Below are 20,290 nucleotides of genomic sequence, written 5' to 3'. Positions count from 1 at the left end.
TGATGTACACACCTCAGCAGAAGTGTGAACATGGTCACAGCTCAGAGGTTCAACGATATAAAAACATGCAACATGAATCTGTCATAAATGCATTCCGTGGTTGAAAGTGAAGCCATGAAGTTCTTACCTTTCACACTCCCCTGTGGGCTGAGTGGAGGATGAGTTTTCCTTGACAGCACTTTCACGGTGGCCCCATCATTAACCTAAAGCAGAGCAAACTCAATATGTTGAACATGAAAATGCACAACCACAAACCACAGCAGAATTAACCAATCAGCCGGCCGGTGATTGGAAACAGAAAATGCCTCTGAAGCAGCTAAAGGCTGAAACCTGGTTTGGTTTTCCCATTTTCACTGATTGAAAACATGACAGCATGTCCTGCTACTCTGAGCTTCCAGTTTAGTAAAAACCAGATAAGCTGTTGTCACACTTGTTACTCATCCTGCTACATGTGGCGGATGAGTAACAACAAGGGTCCAAAAGAGAGGACATGAAGTAGATTTTGTCGAACATCATGACTTGGAACAATGTGTGTGTTGTACAACAACGTACAATACACACAAGTTTGCTCTACACAGTATTAGAAGCCATTAGGACCCACTTTCTCCTCATCCATTTGCCTTTATTTATTTATTTATTTCAGATAAACAGCTTGACCCTTTCTGGATGCGATGACAAAAAAGATGAAAGGAGCTTTCCATTTCCTCTCTGTAGCTTGCTGCTGGCTCAGAGGACAAAACGTTTCATTCTGTGTAAAGTGGGCCGAGAGTTTGACAGAAAGTGGAAGTGGAACTGAGAGAGCTCAAGAACAGCTCCTTCACCTTCACCGTCATTAATGCAAGCCTTTCTGCTCAGACCAAATCTGGTGATGGTTTAAAATTAACTTTCCGTAATATTTGAAAGTTTGAGTTTGGGGTGTGAGGAACTCAGAGGTAAATGTGTATTTGCTCCCTGTTACAGACGATGTGTGTGTTCTGCTTTAACTAACTGGACTCTGTCAAACAGCACTGACCCAGCACTGCAACACGTCAATATATCGTGTACCAAATTATTATGCAAGTGATATTTTCTCAGATTTTCCTAAATGGTCAACACAAATGATGGTCAGTATAATTTTCAAGTCATGAACTATTACAGTATAAATCTAATTTTACTAAACAAAGCTCCCCATGGGAACAGTATTTTTTTTAAAAATGAAAAACTCAGAATACACTGTTCCAAATTATTATGCACAGCAGATTTTCTAAACATTTTATGGATTATAAAGAACTGCAAACGGTCATTCTTTGAATGTGCAGCATTAAGTGGTCACATGTAATAACATCAAAAGCTGTTTCAATCAAAAACATCTTAACAGACAAAGTTACATGTTAACATAGAACCTTCTTTGATATCACAGAACAATTCTTCTGCTTGAGGAAACGCCAAAGGTTCTCAATAGGGTTGAGGTCAGAGGTCAGAGGAGGATGGTGACCACACCATGAGTTTCTCCCCTTTTATCCCCATAGCAGCCAATGACACAGTGGTATTCCTTGCAGCAGGAGGTGGTTCATTGTCATGCATTAAGATGATTTTGCTACTGAAGGTATGACTCTTCTTTTTGAACCATGAAAGAAAGTTATCAGTCAGAAAATTCACATACTTGCTGAGGTCATTTTCACACCTTCATGGACTCTGAAGGGGTCGACCAATGATTCTCTCCCCATGATTTTGGCCCACAGCATGACTCCACCACCTGCTTTCTGACGTCACAGCTGTGTTGGGACGTGGTGGCCGTCCACCACCAATCCACTACTGCGTCCATCTGGACCATCCAGGGTTGCACAACAGTCATCAGTGAACAAGTTTGTTTGAAAATTAATCTTCATGTACGGCTGGACCCACTGTGACTGTTTCTGCTTGTGACCACTGGTTAGGGTGGCTGAATAGTAGGTTGATGCACCTCAACCCCGCGAGGATCCTCCACCTTGAGGCTCCAGAGGCTCCAGCAGCTTCAAATAACCATTTGCTGCTTTGTAAGGACATTTTAACAGCTGCTCTCTTAATCCCATCAATTTGTCTAAGGAAACCTTCCTCATTATGCCTTTATCTGTACAAACTCATCTTTGTTCTGAATCAGCCACAAATCTCTTCACAGTACGATAACGCTTCAGTTTTTATTAAATATCTAATGTTTTCATATCTTGTCATACAGCACTACACTATCTAATGATTTTCGTCACCAGAGAGATTCTTTCTCTTTCCCATACTGCTTGAAACCTGTGGCCTGATTAATAATGTGGAACATCCTTCTTAAGTAGATTTCCTTTAGTTGAGCTCACCAGAAAAACTAATCAACCCAGATCTCTGAAATGAATTATAGTGATTCAAAGAGCCCTGACACACAATACCATCTATACATTTAATAGCACAACATTTTCATAATAATATGGAACACTGCGTACTCCTAGCTGACGACTGAAGTAAGACTAACTGAAGCCGTTTTTGTTCTCACCTTGTAATGTCTGAGTGTGTTTAGCTTCGTCACCTCCCCGATCACCTCAGAGCCTCTGTCCACTTCCTGAAGAGGAAGAAACGATCCATCCCTCTCGTACTCTGGCAGAATATAGAAAATAAACCCTATTAATTTAGAAATTGCAGTTTCGGAACAAAGTGTCAACATTTTTGCCTTCCGGTCACGGGTCACTGCAGGAAGGAAACCCTCACCAGTTTGTTTTTTCCCATCACAGAGAAAAAGTTGCTAAGTTACTCAAACGGAAAGATAAGAGATATTTGCTGCAGAGCAGAGTAAAAATAAAAAGCAAAGTTTGGTTTTCTGTCACAGATACTGGCGTCGTGGTTTAAATGACTCTGGTGACATCGGCTCAGTGGGTAAAGTGATGCAACTGATCTTATCACGAAAATACAGAACTGTTTTTCTTCTGTACTTATTCCAGCATTTTAACTGAGGATGAACTGATGGCAGTTTTCTGACTAATCGACAATCTGTAAAAAGCCTGACCTGCTGATTCTGATGTTGTCTGAAAAGTTGCTAAATGTAGCAACAAAGTTGCTGAGTTGGCAACAGTTGGGTGACTGTTGTTGACAGCACACACGTCAAAACAAAGGAAAAGGGGACAGGGGCTGATTTCAAGGCCTCTGCAGAGGTAAATAAGAGCAGTTGATTTTCCAAAATGAAGGAAATCTGGGCTGATTTATCCACACACCTCTAATTTTAGCAGGTTTTTTTTCAGTAGGTTTAGCAATGATACAATCCAGAGAATAAGACCAGAAGTAGTTTGTTCCACCACTGGTAAATGGTTCTTTTCTTTAATCCATTGATTCATGGATCTGATAGAAACCCAACCTGCTCACTTTACTCAGTACCTACAAGTTTCTTAAAAGAAGTCTTCATCTGTGTTGCATCTGAAATATTGTGGATTTAGATTCTTCACTTTCCACAGGACAACTGCAGAGATTAAAACTCATTCAAAGACATAATCTGGAGGCTCTGATGATTATCTACTATGTATTGAGGCAGTTATGGTTCCTAGTGGGCAGGATTGTCTGACACTGTGCTAACATGGTTCACATCTCACTTCACAGGTCAGAACTCGTTTGTGTTGTTAGGTTAGGTTGGGTTATTTTTAATCACCATCTACATGATACTGTTAGCTCATTTTGTGAAGTAGAAGAACTTCTCCTGCAGTATCTGTACTGATGATAATTAACATCAGTTGGCCCATCACTGCTACAGGGACTGTAGTAGTCAAAAGAGGACAACAATAAAGAGGTGAATACTTTTCTTGGGTCTAAATACATTTCAGAGTTGATGGTCTGATATAAACCATGTACAGCCCTCAGTTTATTAAAGACCTCATTGCATTAAAGTTTTTTGGCTTTAGTGGCCTTTTTATTTGAAAATGGTAAGACATATATATATATATATATATATATATATATATATATATATATATATATATATATCTTTATCTATATATATATATCTATATATCTATATATATATATATAGAGATATATATATATATATATATATATAGATATATATATAAGAGAGAGAGAGAGAAGGTCTCTCTCTGTATGCGGGTAGAGCTTAACTCCTGGACCACCCCAACTTTACTACATCTGAACCACAAAGATCTATTCATTTTCCCAATATGGTCATTTTAACATTTCCTCCCTGTTTGTGGTTTATGTCACGTGTCATTGTTTTTGGGGCATCAGGTCTTTTATCTGCTCCTTTGTTCGTCCTGTGAAGGACCCTGCGTGTGAACGCTGCAGCCCATCAGTGTTGTCAGTTCCACTCACCAACACTGACATCTCTGACAGACGTGTTGTAAGCGAAGCCAAACTTGGTTTTGAAGGTGTTGAGGATCTTCTCTTTGAGCTGCTCCACGGTGTCACAGCTGAGGGCGTCCACCTCCAGAGGCTCGCTCACCTCTCCATCACTGCCCACCGCGAACAGAACCTTCAGCTTCTGGAGGTGCAAACACAGATAAGATCTCATTCATTTTTCTCTTTGCCTGCATAATAAAGGTAAAGTATTTATGCCTTTTATTTGACATGTCAAATGTATATGTTTTTGCTTCTTTTTTTGTCATACTTTGGAGTTTTCAAGTAATTTTTATATTATATTTTTATGAATAAAAACATAAAATACATTTTTCAAATAATGACTATTTGAGGGGAAAAGAAAACCTTCCTATCCACACCCACCTGGTCCTGTGTGAACACATAAATCCATCTCCAATCATGAGCAGAGTTCTAAAGACCAAAACCACTTCAGAAGAAAAGTGGAAGCTTTAGGAATGGTAACTGGACTGAACTTATCTAGCGCTTTTCCAGTCATTTTGACCACTTAAAACACTTTACACTAGAGTCACATTCACCCAGTTGCACTCACAAACACACATTTATACACCAATACACAGATCAGTAGGCAATTTGGGGTTAAGTGCCTTCCCCAGAGGCACATCAACATGTGGCAGGAGGAAGCTGGAATCGAACCTACAACCTTCCAATCGAAAGACAACTACTCTACCATACAGCCACAGTCGCCACAGGAAGAGGCGCTTCCTGTTGCATCTGGTTTAAAACTAAAGGCACCCAGAAAACGACAAACTGAAAATAAACAGTTTATGGTGGCAGGGTGATGGTCTGGGCCTGCTTCTGCGATCTGGATGATTTCTCATAATTGTCACAACCACGTATTCTGAAAATCCTGGAGCAGAATGCCAGCCCACCGGTTTGGATAATGATCCAATGCAAACCTTCAAGATCGTGTCCAAATGGGTAGGAAAAATAAAACACTAAATAAATGTTAGAGTGATTTTCAAGGCTTTAAGTTACATTTATTTAGACATTGCTAAATGTGAGTGTGACCTCTTCCATGCTAATGGAATCATCTGGTGACATACTGAGTTCAGTTGCTTTTCAACAAACTCAGGGAAACTATTAACTTTGGCTTGGAAGTCTGCTGGCCGTTTCTGATACTTTAAAGTGTGCGACTCGGCTCCACCGGCGGAGTGTGCAGTGGGACGGGGCGAAGGGGAGACGCATGTAGTAATAACAAGACGGCCCGTCTGCAAAATCATTTACATTCATCTTCAGCTGTGGTTCTCTAAGCTGTTTGCCCGCAATTAGCTTTTCTTCTGGTGATGTTCTTGGTTCATGTTGTCAGTATGAATTAATATTTAATGTATTTGTCAAAAAAATGTGTCATGAAGAGTAAAAAAATAAAATAAAGATGCAGGACCAGACAAACTATAGAAAAATAGAGCAACTGACATCTGATGTGATGTAACTGGCCACACATTTACTGACAGCTGTATTAAACACTTAAAGCAGTTTATTTAATGCTATCAGTTTACAGATCTGAGTGCTGCCAAATGTGTCAAAAACCACTTTTACCAGCAAACCGAGCAGTTTATCACACTTCAAACATCTCACAATATGGCCTTATCAAGTTTGTAGTTTGATTTTTTTACTTTTCCAAACCTTTTAGATGTTTTCTGATGAATCTGCAGATTTTTTTTTTTAAATAGAAAAGTTGGTAAATGGGAGTAAATTTGTTGTGCTATGCATGTTCAAAGGAAAGAGAGGAAGTTAGTTGTTATCAGTTCCTGTTCCTGCTAATAAGTTGGCTTAGTTCCATAAATGCATTCACTTCAGTGATTATACTGAAACCTTAATAGCTTTCCAATAATAAAAATAAACACTTGGTAAAAAGAAACAATAAATACAAAAGTGTAAAATGAGTCTATTTGAAAATGTTTAGTTGTTAGACAGCTTTCGATCTAGACTCTGTAGTTCTGTTTTCACCAAACCAGAGAATCAAAAGCAGAACAGAGAATTAAGAAGCATCGCTTTGTGGAAGCGCAGCCCGCCGTGCCGAGAACCATGCAGAGTTTTAGCATGAACCATGAGGCCATGCAGTCATATAAATACCACTATTAAAATAGTTCTGGGTTTTCCATTACAGTTTGATTTAATTTTGTTGTTACATTTTGTTAGAGTGTTTTCTAGTTTTCGTTAGTTATTATTTTTGTTTAGTTTTCATAACTTGTAATGGAATGTTTTTCATACTTTGACCTTTTTCTTTAAAATTCTGCTTCTAAAAATGAACCACAGTATTTTATTGTGTTCATATATAACTTGATTGGGTAATGAATACTCAACTGAAGATACATTTTTTTTAAAAATGGAACCACTTGTAACATTGAACAGCCAACTGACTGGTGTTTTCTCAATACTTTTACCATTGCAGTTTTACAGACTAGCATCAGAGCCTCTAAGAGGAGCAAGGCGTATCGTAACGTTTGGGGAGGCGGGGTAAAAACTTTCATATCAGTTCAAAAGGCTAATAAATAAACATTATTTATTTCAGTTAACAAAAATCATTTCTCAATTTCAGTTTTTGTTATTTTGTTAGTTTTAGTTAACTATAACAACCTTGGTGTGTGTGCGCGCGCATGTGTGTGTGTGTGTGTACCAACTGGCTGAAGTCCTGAGCCTGCCACAGCAGCCAGTCCTCGCTGAGTGTGTACAGAGCTTTCTCTGTCACGCAGTCCACCGGCCCTTTGGAGATCTGCTGTGTGAGCGCGCTCACCAGCAGGAACAGGTGCTGCCCAACACTTTCCTGCACGACGCCAGAGATAAAAACAAAGATAAGAAAATCAGCAGCTGGCTAACGTTACACACATCAGGTCTGTGCAGGCTGGATTTTACTTTGAGCTTTTAGTTGCATGTGGTTCCTGTGGTTCCACAAAAAGCTCGACTTAGAATATAGTCAGCCAGAATTGGCAGCCGGCTTAGAGACACGTTAATAAATACATATATAGCTGTGAAAAGCTGTGTGAGTTTTTTGCACTTATTTTATCTGAAAAAGTTCAGAACAAACAGATTTTAATAACAAGGATGACCTGAGTACATAGAAAACGCTGTGCTCAAATAATTATTATTAAGAGCAAAAAAGAGTGAACCAAACCAACTGGCATTATATATGTGAAAGAGGAAATGGCTCCTCTGACTGGTCGTCACCCAGGTAACAGCAGCTGCTAAGTGCTGCAGCTAACAGGTGGTGAATCTTTTACATCACTGAGGAGAAATTTTAGGCCGTTTCTTTGGAGAATTGGTTTATTTCAGCCACACTGGAAGGTTTCCCAGCATCCACACCCAGACTTTGACTAGGCCACTCCAAAATCTTCATTTATTTCTTCTTCTTTTTTTTTTGCATTTCTAAAATTTAACAGGACACACACCTCCCAAAATGTTCAGATTTTAGCTCATTTTCTAAAAGGTCTTTGTGATTGTAAATATGATTTAGTGAGACGGAACGATGTGCTCTCTTCAGCGGATGTCGAGCGACGGTTTTGGTGTTAGATCTGACGCCCTTTAGTCACTTCTCTTTGTTACTGCTGCGTCATGAACACTGATCTTAACTGAAGTAAGTGAGACAAAGTTAGATGCTGCATTTATTTTGATAGAAGATTTTTCTCAGGAGGCCAGTTTGGTCTGGATAGATTTATCTCTACGTAAATTAAATCGTTATTATATCTTTACTTCATTTGCTAATTTTCTTAAGTTATCATTGTGTGATATAAAAAAGTCTTTATATCACACAATGACACAATGTCACAATTCACTGTGAAGTGTGACAAACAAGCAAAAACAGAGATAATCTGTCTTGAAGGGGGACATTTTACCAGCCCTGTATACCAGACAGACAATTTTCACAGAATTTATGATAAGAAATGAAGACACTGAACGATGCACTAATTTTATGTCTGATACCTGAAACTGTCTGTAGCCACAGTCACGTTTCCTATAAACAAGCAGGGAAGTAGTTTGTTTTTTTATAGATGTTTTAAGCTGTAATTCTAGGCCAAAAAAAAAAAAAAGAAATCAAAGAGTTTCTCAGTATTTCTTTTGCCATGATTGTAAAAACTGTCTAAACCAAAGGTGTCTTCACTGATCAATGCCAATTATTTTACATCTTAACTACAGAAATCATCAGATGTGCATCAAAAGTCTTAGATGGAGATAAATGAGTGAGAATCATCTGACGGGGATCATAGCAGTCTACACAGGAACAATCAGGCTGGTTTGGGACAGTTTTCTTGAACTGACCCGCAGGAAGCCGTAGAGGCAGACCGACACCCAGTTGGTCAGCAGCTTCTCCACCGTGGACTCGGTGCGTCTCAGCAGCAGTTTGGGCTGAGTGGTGGCGCTGTTCTGCTGCATCAGGTCCTTCAGCAGCACCTCCATCACCTCCGTCAGGTACGACAGGTTGCCGTGAAGCGCCACAGTGAGCAGAGACGCAAGTGTGCACCTGAAGGAGAGAGATGTAAACTGAACCGTCCACTGCAGAAACACAAAACCTTACCAAGTATTTTTCTTTTTGTTTAGTTTTTAGTTCAAATATCTCAGTACACTTCAAATAAGATAAAAACTAACTCACAAGGAACTTTCCTGGAAGGTATAGGAGCTTGTTTTAAGTGAATAATGATTAAGTATAGATTAAAAAGTATCCAAAAAAGGCGGGTCTTAGCGCTGCCAATTACAATCTCATGTGGCACTGCTCAATGTATACATGAGGATGATTGACAGCATTAAACCCCTCCTCCTGGCACTGATTGGCTGTTTTTTGTCAGGACCAGTGCTTTTCTTCAGATGGTAATAGTAGCTCAGGAGGAGCCACATAACCACATGGTGACAGTTTAATGTTTTTTAAGAAACATTTTTTTGTGTGTGTGTGGTTTTTTAAAAAAAATAAAAATTACGTACTGCACCCACCAGCTCCTGTATCTTCCACAAATGTTACTTTTATGTTAGTTTTGTCTTATTTCAAGCACAAGAAACAAAACCTCCTTGGTAAGATTTGATGTGTTTTGCAGTGATAAGGGTTCTATTTTTCATCAGATTTACTTGTCTTTGATGGTGAAGCTTTTCTGCTCCTCTAACGTGTGCACCATAGTGGTGAGAAACAGCTGGTCCTGGATCAGGCTGGAGAATCTCTGGCAGTGCTGATCCAGCTCCACCTTCTCCACGTCCTGATTCCAGATCAGACAACGACAAACGTCAGTGACGCTGCGTGAGAGCGTCCAAAGAGACACAGCTGTTGTCCACGCTTACCTGACCAATGTCTTTGACGCACAGCTTAATTAAAGAATCACTCTGGAAAACAGAAGGTAACTGTTATATATCCCCAGGGTATCGGTGTGATTTGTGTCGCAGCACAGGGCTTGGTTTTACCTCAGGGAAGAAGGTTCTGGAAGCAAAGTGCTTGTAGTCCAGGAAAGGAATGGCTCCGACGTTTTCCATCAGGTCAGCCTTTTCTGTCTGCAGGTCTATAAATCCTGTGAAGGAAACACACAGTGGAGGAAAGGCAACACTAACAACTCACAAAAAACGGTTAACATTTCTCCTTCTTATCAGCTTGTAACACGGAAACGCAACAATCAGTTTGCAACATTACCAGGTTTATTGATACTATATCTGAGCAGCTCAGCAAAAGCTGCAGTCAAGCATGAGTTTCTGAAAATGGCTTCCGTTTACCATCAGGCCAATTTGTGCAACTTTAACTTGTGAAAAAAGGAAGCGCTTCGAAAAGGAACTGAGTTTGTTTTAGATGCCCAATGAGGTGGAAGAGTTGAAAGTGAAGAGGTTAAAGGATAAAGTGTGTAAATGTTTCATTATCAGCTCTAAACAGAAGCCGATTCTCCGTCACTGGACAGGCAGCATGTCACACAGAATGTGTGTTAACATGAAAAACTTTAATATAAGATTTATTTCTGTTCTCCCCGTTGAACCAGAACACAACACACTCCGTCTCCATGGAAGGCAGGGGAAAACAAACAGCAAATATGACCCTTTCACCGCATCTATTTCAGTCAGTTAGGTTCATGAATCATCTGAAGAGACGAATAAAATGAATCTGAAATTCTATTTTGAAAAAGACTTAAGCCAACAACAACAACAAACAACAACAACAAATCCACTCTAAGGACATCAGGTTGTTATACTGACTTTATAGCAGGAAGTTTGTTTCTGATATGAAATGAGATGAGCATTTTCTAAGAGATAATGAAACGATCAATGATTATGAATATGATCTGCTTTCATTTATATTATATAAAAATTATGAGTCAAAACTCATTTAGCAATCGCAATGTTCAGTGGAACAATCTTTAGTGCCATGACAGCTTTCACACACCGCAATCTTTAGCTGCCTCCACTGGTTCTCAATCAATTCAGATTATAAATGCTTTATTGATCCCACAGGGAAACTCAATTTATTTATTCATGATTCTCTAAAGAGTTATTACAGATGGTAATGGCTGTGGGAAGGAAGAATCTCTTGTAGCAGTCAGTATTACAGCAAACTGAAAGGGCTTCTAACTGAAGACACTGTTTCTATGACAACCTCATGAAGAGGAAGGCCAGAGTTGGTTCTATGATTGGGTCTCTTCAACATGTTGAACAAATTAAACTATTACTTAGAACCTAAGTCCACCAACGGTATGAATAATGTTGAGCCAAACTAACTGACCCAAGCTTAGGATCAGATTAATACACATTAAGCCTTGGTGAATGTAGGAGGTAACAGAGAAAAAAAGCAAACCTAACGCCAGACTCAGAAGAAAGGACTGACCTTGTCTGATGTCGTTCCTAATGTCACACTCCAGGTTTTCCATCAACTTGTTCATCCTAACGGTGAACTGCTGCCGTTGTCTTCGGTAGACGAAAAACACCACTGAAATGAAGGAGCCGACACGTAAAGAGAAATCTCCAGCAGTGTTGTTGGAGGAGGCCTAAACCATGGAGCACTTACCAACCAGGGTGATGGGGATCAGGAATATGACCAGCAGTATTACATAAAACAATGAAGATGATTTGTTCAGTGTTATAGATTCATATCCATATTTGACCTGTAACAGACCATAATCAGTAGTTGGTAACACTTTATTTGAAGGGGTGTGTTTAAGACTGACATGAGACTGTGGTAAGTATGACATAACTCCCGTCTTGAACATGAAGTGGTGTCTTCATGAAGGTTTATGACTTTTGTCATAAAGTGTCATTTGGTAAATAATGACACCTGTAATGCAAAGTTGGCACTTTTAAATGACTTTTAATGCAAGTTTTAATTGAACGTTGCATTAAAAGTGTCATTATTTACTGAATGACACTTCATGACACCAGTTGTAAATATTTATGAAGAGTCATTCATGTTCATGACAGATCAGGGTTGCTAAGTCTGGTGTTTGTGGCGTCAGTCATTCATCCAGCTGACCGCCATGTTTATGAGGTAACATGTTTATAGTTGACAGGAAATTTGAAAATATCACTTGATAGTTATTGCATTATTGGAAGACTGTAAGATTAACAACCAAACACCAACTATAAAGTCTTTTTAAAAAAAGCAAACATTAAAAAACACCAAAATAAATTAGCAATTCTAAGCTTGGTGGGGGTACAAGCAAAGCCTGGTGATCCGACACTGAGTGAAACTCTGCAGATTTTATGTCATGTTTATGAGTCTCGTGTCAGTCTTATACACACCCCTTCAAATGAAGTGCTACCCAATAATTCATAGAACAAATGGATGTTACAGCTTTAAATAGGCTAAATGCTGAAACTGTTGTAAAGCCAAAACTCTCTCTAAAGCATCAGTCACATAAAGCATAAAGAGAAAACTAGAGACATTCTTACAACATAATCACTGGGTTAGCTTCTAGAAGAATCTGATCTGGTGTTTTTGTTATTTTCAAAAGTGAAAATAAAACCTCCCTGAACACAAATAACTAGTTGTGCCTCCCCAAGTGCCAACAACAACCACTAATCATTTGAAATAATTGGCAAGTGGTGAAGAGGAAGTTTGGTACAAACAGACAAATTCTACGTCAATCAGATACTGTACATTCCAACTGATTCCAGTTTTCAACTAATGCAGTCAAGAGCTGTTTATTATTCAATTTGGTTAAAAAGTTTTTTTTTTAGCATTGTGTCAATAACTTTACAGCTCTTCTTCTGTTTCTTTGTTTGTTCCTGGTTTGACTTTATTTTATGAATTTGCCCAGTTTTCTCACAAAATTATAGTCAGTTTAGTTTATCTGCTTCCATCAACATGTTCTGTCCTGTTTCTTGGTTCATGTTAACCAAGTAATGTGAGAGACTGACAGGGAAAACTGTTGTAGCTGCAGCTAAAAAACACAGGATTCCAACAGCTCTTCAAATGATTAAACTTATACTACCATGAACTTAGTATTCACCTTGACCATATCAATGTCAGAGCTTTGCAGTCCTTTGATCTCACAGATAAAGGTTTCTGTCTTGTTGCTGATTTCTTCGGGTATTATGATGCAGGCATGTTCAACTTCATTCTGAATTCCCACTACTGACAGCTCTGCTTCTGTCATCTGCAGGTTATCTGCCTTTTTCTGAAAGAACAAAACCAGGTTTCCTTTCAATAATGTAACATCAACATGTCTGAGTGAACAAAGGAGAACAGAAAAGGCCTTACCTGAATAGTGATACGAACATCTTCCCTTTCCTTCACGGCTGTGAAGCTGGAGAACTCTGGGTCAGGATAGTAAGTTATTTTCTTAGAGCATGCCAACGTTACATTGACCACTTTCAGAAACACGGTGCTGCTGGACACCAGAGGGTTCTTGGCTGCAGGTGTTTCATAGATGAGAGTCTGTTGAAAATAAAAATGTAGCATGATGTAGTTCACTGTATGCTGATAACAGAGTTTCTGTCTGCAGAGTTACCTGATAGCTGCTGCTCATGGGAGACATGACTTCCTGCTGGGTGGGGCTGTGTGTGATCCCCTCCACCAAATCCAGGTGAGTCCCAGAAATAGTGATCTTCCTGCCCCCACTGGAGGACACAGAGAGGACAAACACACTTTACTCGCTTGTTATTCGGACCAGTTTTTTGACAGCGTACCACCTGTGACTCTTCTAACTGTAGATTAGAAAGTATTTACTATTTCATACATTTTTTCTGTTTCTGCCTTTGTCACATTTAAATGGTTCAGGTTTTCAAACACACCAATCTGGCTCTATGTAAGAAAACAATAACTTTACTTTAACTACCTGTTAAACTCTTAAGTATGGTGGCATAAAGTTCTTTCTTCACCATTGCACTAGAAAATGGAATGCTATAATGCCGGGCTAGCTCAAAAAGATCTTGTTTTCTACAACGATCCAATTGACTAATGGAAGGGTCATCTACAAAACTAGCCAAGTCAAAAGATGCCATTTTTCAAAACACACTACTTAGAAACCTCTCCAAAAAAAAAAAACAAAGGTTATAAAGTGTGATGGGACAGCCAAAAATGAACAAAAGAAGAGAGATCACACAGACCAATCCGCTCATAGGACCGTTGGATCCGGCAACTCTCTCTCTACCCTACCACACCAATAACCAGCTTACCTAACAAAATAAAAGAAACAAAGCCACGGAAAATGGGACAACTGAACCCACCACAAAACAACAACCAAAAAAACCCCAAAAACCCTTCACAAGTTCAGCTCAAAAAAATAAATAAATAAATATTCCGGACGTGCCCCCAAATTGTTACATCCCCAGGGCAGTCTAGGGGTTTTGGGAGGGGAGCTGTAACAATGGATAAACCCAGGAAAAAATGAGGAGACAAAACCAGGAGGGTAAGGTTAAAGGTTTATTATTTAAGGGGGATGGGAAGACATCTCCAAAAGTGAAAGAAAGAGACCCTAAAAGGAAAAAAAAGAGGGAGAATGACAACCAAACCAGGGTTTCCAGCAGAAGAATCCTCCGACACAGGTATCACCAAGCTGCAGCACACATGCTGCCCAATTGGCCAAGAGGCCCCGAACCTCAGTTTCCCAGCTAGCTTTATACTCTGCTGATCAGGAGGCAGAGTGAAACCAGCTGGGCCTGCTTAACCCGCCGGAGCTCAGCAGCAACCTAATTGGGGGGGGGAACTCCCACATGCAGCCACCACTGCATGTAACACTCCTCTTAGCAGAACTGTTTTAACTCAGCTGCTCTGGAGGGTTTTTCAGCATGAACACTGTACTAAAGGTCCCACCACAACATTTCAGTCAGATTTAGATCTAGACTTTGAACAGGCCACAAGTAAAATCAGTTGTGGTTTTGCTTGTCTACGTCACTGTCCTGAATGCAGTAACTGCACTTGAGCTGAAGGTCACAGACTGATGCCTCGTCATTCTCCGTCTAGCAAGAAGCAGAAACTCTTGGTTCCACCAACTCATCCACTGTCTAAAGCGGAAAAGCAATCCTAAAGCATCACACTACCACCACCGTGTTTCACACTCTGTATGATTCTTTCTTTGAATTGCTCTGCTAGTTTTAAGGTAGATTTAATTTGACATTCACCTCCCACATTTTGCCAATCCACAGAGCAGTTTTCACAAGTCTTAAATCATTAAGATTACTTTCTTAAAAAAAAAAATTGTGTTACTTTTGTCCTGCAGAAGTTTTGGTCTTATAACCTTTATCTTTGTTATAGACTCAAAATGTTTTTTGTTCTTGGTTCTTTTGTAGCTTCCTGGGTGAGTCATCACTGCCGGTCACTCTAGGTTTGACCTCTAATTGACTCATGAAGACGGGTGTTGGTTTTGAGATCTTTTAGCTCATTTCATGTTATCAAACTTGGTCTATAAAAGTAATTTCTTCATTTTTGAAATTCTATATCTTAAGAAGACTTTAAAGTTTTTAGCTTCTTGCTCTGAAGTTCTTGTAGTTTGTTCAGTTCCTCCATTTTTTGGCCTCTTTCCTTTGACAGATGGCAGACAGGAAAGGGGTAAGAAGAGGAAGACGTGCAATAAATTGTCCAAATCCATTTTGAACTGGGCACATGGTGCTTCACTTCCTCCTCAGGAGTTTTACCAGCTACAATACTGGCTGACATATTAAAAGGTATGTCAAATAATAAAAAGCTGAAAGACATCCAGATGTAGAAAATATTCAATGAATGCTTTTCATTTGCAGGAATTCAAATATTGAATGACAGAAACACCAATGTTTATGGTATTCTTATTTTTACAATGAAGTAGTCCATTATGTTTCTGAGACTGCAGAGTAACTAATGGATTCAGAGTCGTTGCATTTAAAGGGGAAGTAATGTTGAAGTGAAAATGGGTTGTTCAGGAAGTGTCAGTTTTCACATGTAACTGTTAATACAACAGTTTGCTTCAACAAGTTTCTGTAAATTACAACAGTTACAAAGGAGTCAAACTAAAAATGGGGTCTGTGGTTTTATTGTTCTTTTTGAAAAAAAGGAACAAGTTGGGAATGAAAGTGGAAGTCAGGTAAACATCTGTTTGTTCAAAAACCTTATCAGCTGAGTTTAACTGCTCACATTTCAGATGACCACAGGTTGTTTAGTTGATTCAGATGAAATGTATTTATTCCCTTGATGAAGAGCAAAAGTAAGATCCAAGTGGAAAGGAAGTGTCAGCACATTGCAAAAACACAAAATCCTACCAAGCACTTCTGTATATTTTCTACACTTGAAGTGATTCACAATCGACGTAAAAGTAACTTTTCAGCAAGATAAGTAAGCTTGTTTTAACTCAATAATTCTTGAATAGAGATACAAAGTTCTATTTCCACGGGCAGATTCTTTTCCATTTATAACAAGACAATTTTCCATTACAAGTAAATATATTTTCTAGTGGAGCTAACTAATTTGTTTTTTACATTTATATTCAAAGATTGATTTAAAACCAGCTCCTATGTCTTACTGAAAAGTTATTTTTAAGTTAGTTTTGTCTTATATCTGTCTAGACAAAAACTAGACAAAAATACTTGGTAAGAGTTTTTTTTTGTTTTTGTTTTTTTTTTCAGTGTAATCCTGTGAATATCAAGTATACAGGCTTCCTTAAACAGAAAAATTTCTGTATAAAAAAATTATACAGAAGCAATAAAGAAATTCCTTCTGTATAAGTTTAAAAAAATCTGGAGGTGTGAAGTTTTACCTGGCCTACATATAAACTTTTGGTTTAATAAATAAATTTATATTACATCAGTGCATGGTTCTCTGCAGATGCTAGAAATTCTTTATCTATATTTTATTTTTTGCAAAAAAAGTTTAAATACCTTCTCCAGCTGCTGCTTGGTGTAATATCAGTGCAGATTGGTGAAGACTGATAGGTGACGGGGAAGTTGCCGTGGCAACTCCCATCTGGAAGGAGAACACAGACTTTGGCCAGACCTTTAGCTTCTGTGCTGGGAATATGGAAGGTCAGACTGGAGCCGTTGTTGTTCCACACCGGGGATCTGACCAGAGAACACAGAGAGACAAACTGAAAACTAGAAACTAGCATCCTGTGCATCACAAGTCAAATCATGTTTATTTGTATAGCACACTTCAGCAACAAGACAACTCATAATGCTTTACACCAAAAAAATCACAATACAGTAACTAGTTATGAAACAAGCAATAAGCTGTGAGCAAGTTCACTCTGAAAACCGACTGCAACAAACAAAAAAAATCTCCTAAAACAGAAATGTCACCACAAAGCCTACAAGCTCCTCCTACTGTTCATGTGAAAGTTCATGTCTGTACAATCAGACAGAGGATGAACAAGTGTCACTTTTTATGCCACATAATGTAAAAGTCTCTATTAGAGAGGAGAGTTACTGAACATTTTTCTCAGTCAGAAAACACATTTTAAAGTCATTTAATTTAATAACTTTCTTTACCCTAACAAAATGAGTGAACATATATTATAGAATACACAATGTTTTCACATACTGTAGTAAAGAACAAAACGACTCACTCCTTCGGGTCACAGTCCGGGTCTGCTTTAATCCTGACTCTGGTCACATCTCTGAGGTTCCGACCCGACAACACAACCTGATTTCTGCCATAGAAAGAAACGACACTGGGAGAGATGGAGGAGATCTCTGGTTTCTGGAGGAGCAGAAAATACAAATGTTTCACATTACCAACGAGTTATACTGAAAATATAACTCACTGGTTATATTTTCAGTATAACTGAACTCAGATCAACTTAAAAATGCTGACTCACAGAAAAATTTCTCCCAAACTGCTCAATGTTTGCACAAATGTCCTGCAGAAAGAAAGAAATGACATTTATCAGATCATTTTATGAAGCTGTTCCAGATGACATTAGTCCAGTTTAACACAGAAACTGTAAAAAACAACCAAACAAAAAACAAAAACAATAGATATTCATGTTAAGGAAATGTAATTGTGTCTAACAAGCATTATCTGAGAAGAAACTTCTCTAAATTTCATCTAAACGTCATAAAATGTTTCATGATTACGTTGCTGACTGCATCAGTTTCCCAGGTGCAGCTGTTCTGTCTCCATCCACATCCTGCTCTGATGCACCGCTGACACCTGGACAGAAAACACTCCCAGTTTGATCTGAGCTTTAATCAAACATTATGACACATGATACAGATTCTTCTAGAAACAACAAGCTGCAGTGATGACATCATTCCTGTTCATGAAACATTATGAATAATAAAGCTTCTCAGGACTCAACACTAATCCTTTCCTTTCAATTCCAACAGGAAACAGATGATTCTACTAGCATGTAATCTGTCAGATTTAAATATCAGCTACAATATTTGTATTATTCAGATTTTATGCAGAGTAGAGTTGTTATGAAACCACTGGAGTTCAATTATACTGTTAGACTTTGGGATGATATCAGTTGTTATTAAATCTGTATTATTAAAGATAAATGAACTTACAGGTGAAAACTTGGTTGCCCCTGGATACTGGAACAGTTGACCATCTTTATTTTTTCTGTCAGAAATGTGTCTCCAAGTCTGATCGTCACGGTAACGTCAAGATCTGTAAATCCAAGATAAAGTACAAAACTTTAATAGCTGGAACAAAATGTTTAAAGACTTCCTGACCATCACTGACCATCAGCAGGGAAGGGGTCATTGAGAATGCAGGTGCATTGTGGGTACTGTGGTTTTGGTTCTTGTTTTTTACAAAGCTGGCTGGAGGTTGTAGAGAAATCACAGGTGAAGTTAAACTGAACCTTCTTCTCTATAGTCAGGTGTGATTGGATGATTATTTTCATCTGAGAAAAGAACAAATATAAGACGATAATAACTGATAGTTCCAGATGAATACAGTCATTAATTTATTAATTAATAACCCACCTCTCCTGTGGAATCCTTCAGAAATCTGTGAGAAACTATTTTCTGCTTGGATTCATCAGGGATGGACAGCCTCTCTGAACCTCTGCAGTCGTCTTTAAATGAGCAGCTGAAAAAATGTAAATGTGTCATCATAAAGTTGAGATGAAGGATTGAGCTGCAGGTGAATTTCTGACCTTTTCTTAGAGACACACCAGACACAGAATGGATCCTGGGCAGAAAGACAATCCTTCACATTTTGGTAAGTTCTGCAGTTTGACACTGGAACACGTTTCACCTGGAGCAGAACACCATGTTTCAGAAACACATCAACAGGCAGGGCAAGTGAACGCCACATGAAAAAGCTCCAATCTACCTGGTTTTTAAACGGCACATAGAGATGTTTCTGATCCACTGGATCCAGTTGGACTTTTGGAAACACTTTGTTGTCTCCACTGGTTCTGTAGAGGATCTGAGGACAGGAGGGCTGATAATTCCTGTCCACAGGAAGCTGAAAACAACAACAAGGAGGTTGGAGATACAGTTGGGGTTATCTGCTCAACCCCAACACTTGTGTAGTAATTTTGATTGTTGTCTGTAAGATTTTCATAATTCGACATGAAAACATATAACATGTAAAAGTTGCATGTTAAAAATGGCTAAATAGCCAAAATAATTCAACAGTTTCACTAGAAAACAGTTTTATACATCAATGTGACATTGTCACTGTGTTCATAAATGATACAAATCTGTTTAATTATTTTACTAGAACAATTTTTTCCTCTCAGTTGTTAGTTTTCTACCCACCTTGATGATCTGTCCATCTGCTGTTCCAATGAAGAAAACCATCCAGCCGTTCAGCCTGACGGCCAGAACAGAACTCATGAGGTTCTGCTTAAAAAGCACAGCTTTGTGTTTCAGGAGCACAGGAACCGGCTGAGGAACAGAGAGAATCGTTTCAACATTTGTTTTGTTCTTCACCAAACTCAGGGAAGATTTATAGTTTTATAAACAGCGACACAGAAAGTTTGGGACAGATATAGATGTTCCACGCTGGGATTTGAATAACTTTATTTTATATACAAAATGACACTGCCAAAATTCATAAAGGTGTTAAAGTTAAAAACATTTGAAAATTGTGTTAATGAACACAATAAACGTTTATTTAAAATGACCAAATTATTCAAAAGTAAAAAAAAAAAAAAAAGATCCATGAAATCATACCAACCTCTATTTCATAAATAAATATAAATTATCCAACTTTTCCTCTTACTGAATATTTTGTCTGTCTCATCTGAGACGTGCAATTCTCTGCTGGAGACTCTTATTCATCCAGGACTCAGTGAAACAACAAGATATGAAACATTAACACTGAAAGTAGATTATGTTTAATACAGCAACTTACTGGGTTCTGTGGCTTGTTCGATGTATAAAAGTCAGGATCTGTGTTTGCCTTCCTGCTGAGATCAGGACTGACATCAAACAGCAGCAGCTCAGTGTTACTTTCTCCTCCGTCCACACTGAACACTCCACTCCACAGGACCTGCTGTCCACCTGGGATGACCGAGGAGGCCAGCAGTCTGCTGCCTTCACCTCCAGAGGAACTGAGAGTCGCTCCACGAAGAGACTTCAGAGTCTCAGTTTTACTGGT

At 38.7% G+C, this 20,290-nt stretch overlaps 1 protein-coding gene across 1 annotated transcript in view; it reads right to left on the bottom strand.

Moving 5' to 3' along the window:
- LOC122826077 (plexin-C1-like) overlaps positions 1-20,290 on the bottom strand; it is a 24,662-nt gene extending 4,372 nt beyond the window's left edge. Inside the window, exons 1-24 of the mRNA XM_044107582.1 lie at positions 20,045-20,290; positions 19,447-19,575; positions 19,016-19,150; positions 18,837-18,937; positions 18,664-18,769; positions 18,419-18,581; positions 18,241-18,343; positions 17,806-17,881; positions 17,547-17,588; positions 17,295-17,428; positions 16,612-16,791; positions 13,275-13,383; positions 13,025-13,201; positions 12,774-12,941; positions 11,333-11,429; positions 11,153-11,254; positions 9,754-9,857; positions 9,634-9,675; positions 9,427-9,551; positions 8,629-8,830; positions 6,992-7,138; positions 4,309-4,477; positions 2,495-2,595; positions 128-203 (exon numbers count right to left, since the gene is read on the bottom strand). Of these exons, the coding sequence (XP_043963517.1) occupies positions 128-203; positions 2,495-2,595; positions 4,309-4,477; positions 6,992-7,138; positions 8,629-8,830; positions 9,427-9,551; positions 9,634-9,675; positions 9,754-9,857; positions 11,153-11,254; positions 11,333-11,429; positions 12,774-12,941; positions 13,025-13,201; positions 13,275-13,383; positions 16,612-16,791; positions 17,295-17,428; positions 17,547-17,588; positions 17,806-17,881; positions 18,241-18,343; positions 18,419-18,581; positions 18,664-18,769; positions 18,837-18,937; positions 19,016-19,150; positions 19,447-19,524 (2,737 nt within the window). The 5' untranslated portion in view covers positions 19,525-19,575; positions 20,045-20,290. The remainder of the gene's footprint in view (positions 1-127; positions 204-2,494; positions 2,596-4,308; positions 4,478-6,991; positions 7,139-8,628; positions 8,831-9,426; positions 9,552-9,633; positions 9,676-9,753; positions 9,858-11,152; positions 11,255-11,332; positions 11,430-12,773; positions 12,942-13,024; positions 13,202-13,274; positions 13,384-16,611; positions 16,792-17,294; positions 17,429-17,546; positions 17,589-17,805; positions 17,882-18,240; positions 18,344-18,418; positions 18,582-18,663; positions 18,770-18,836; positions 18,938-19,015; positions 19,151-19,446; positions 19,576-20,044) is intronic.

Source organism: Gambusia affinis, linkage group LG23, assembly GCF_019740435.1.
Source record: "Gambusia affinis linkage group LG23, SWU_Gaff_1.0, whole genome shotgun sequence".
In the NCBI taxonomy this organism is placed as follows: Eukaryota; Metazoa; Chordata; class Actinopteri; order Cyprinodontiformes; family Poeciliidae; genus Gambusia; species Gambusia affinis.
Note: the sequence above shows the minus strand (reverse complement) of the source record. Positions and strands in the feature narration are given on the sequence as shown.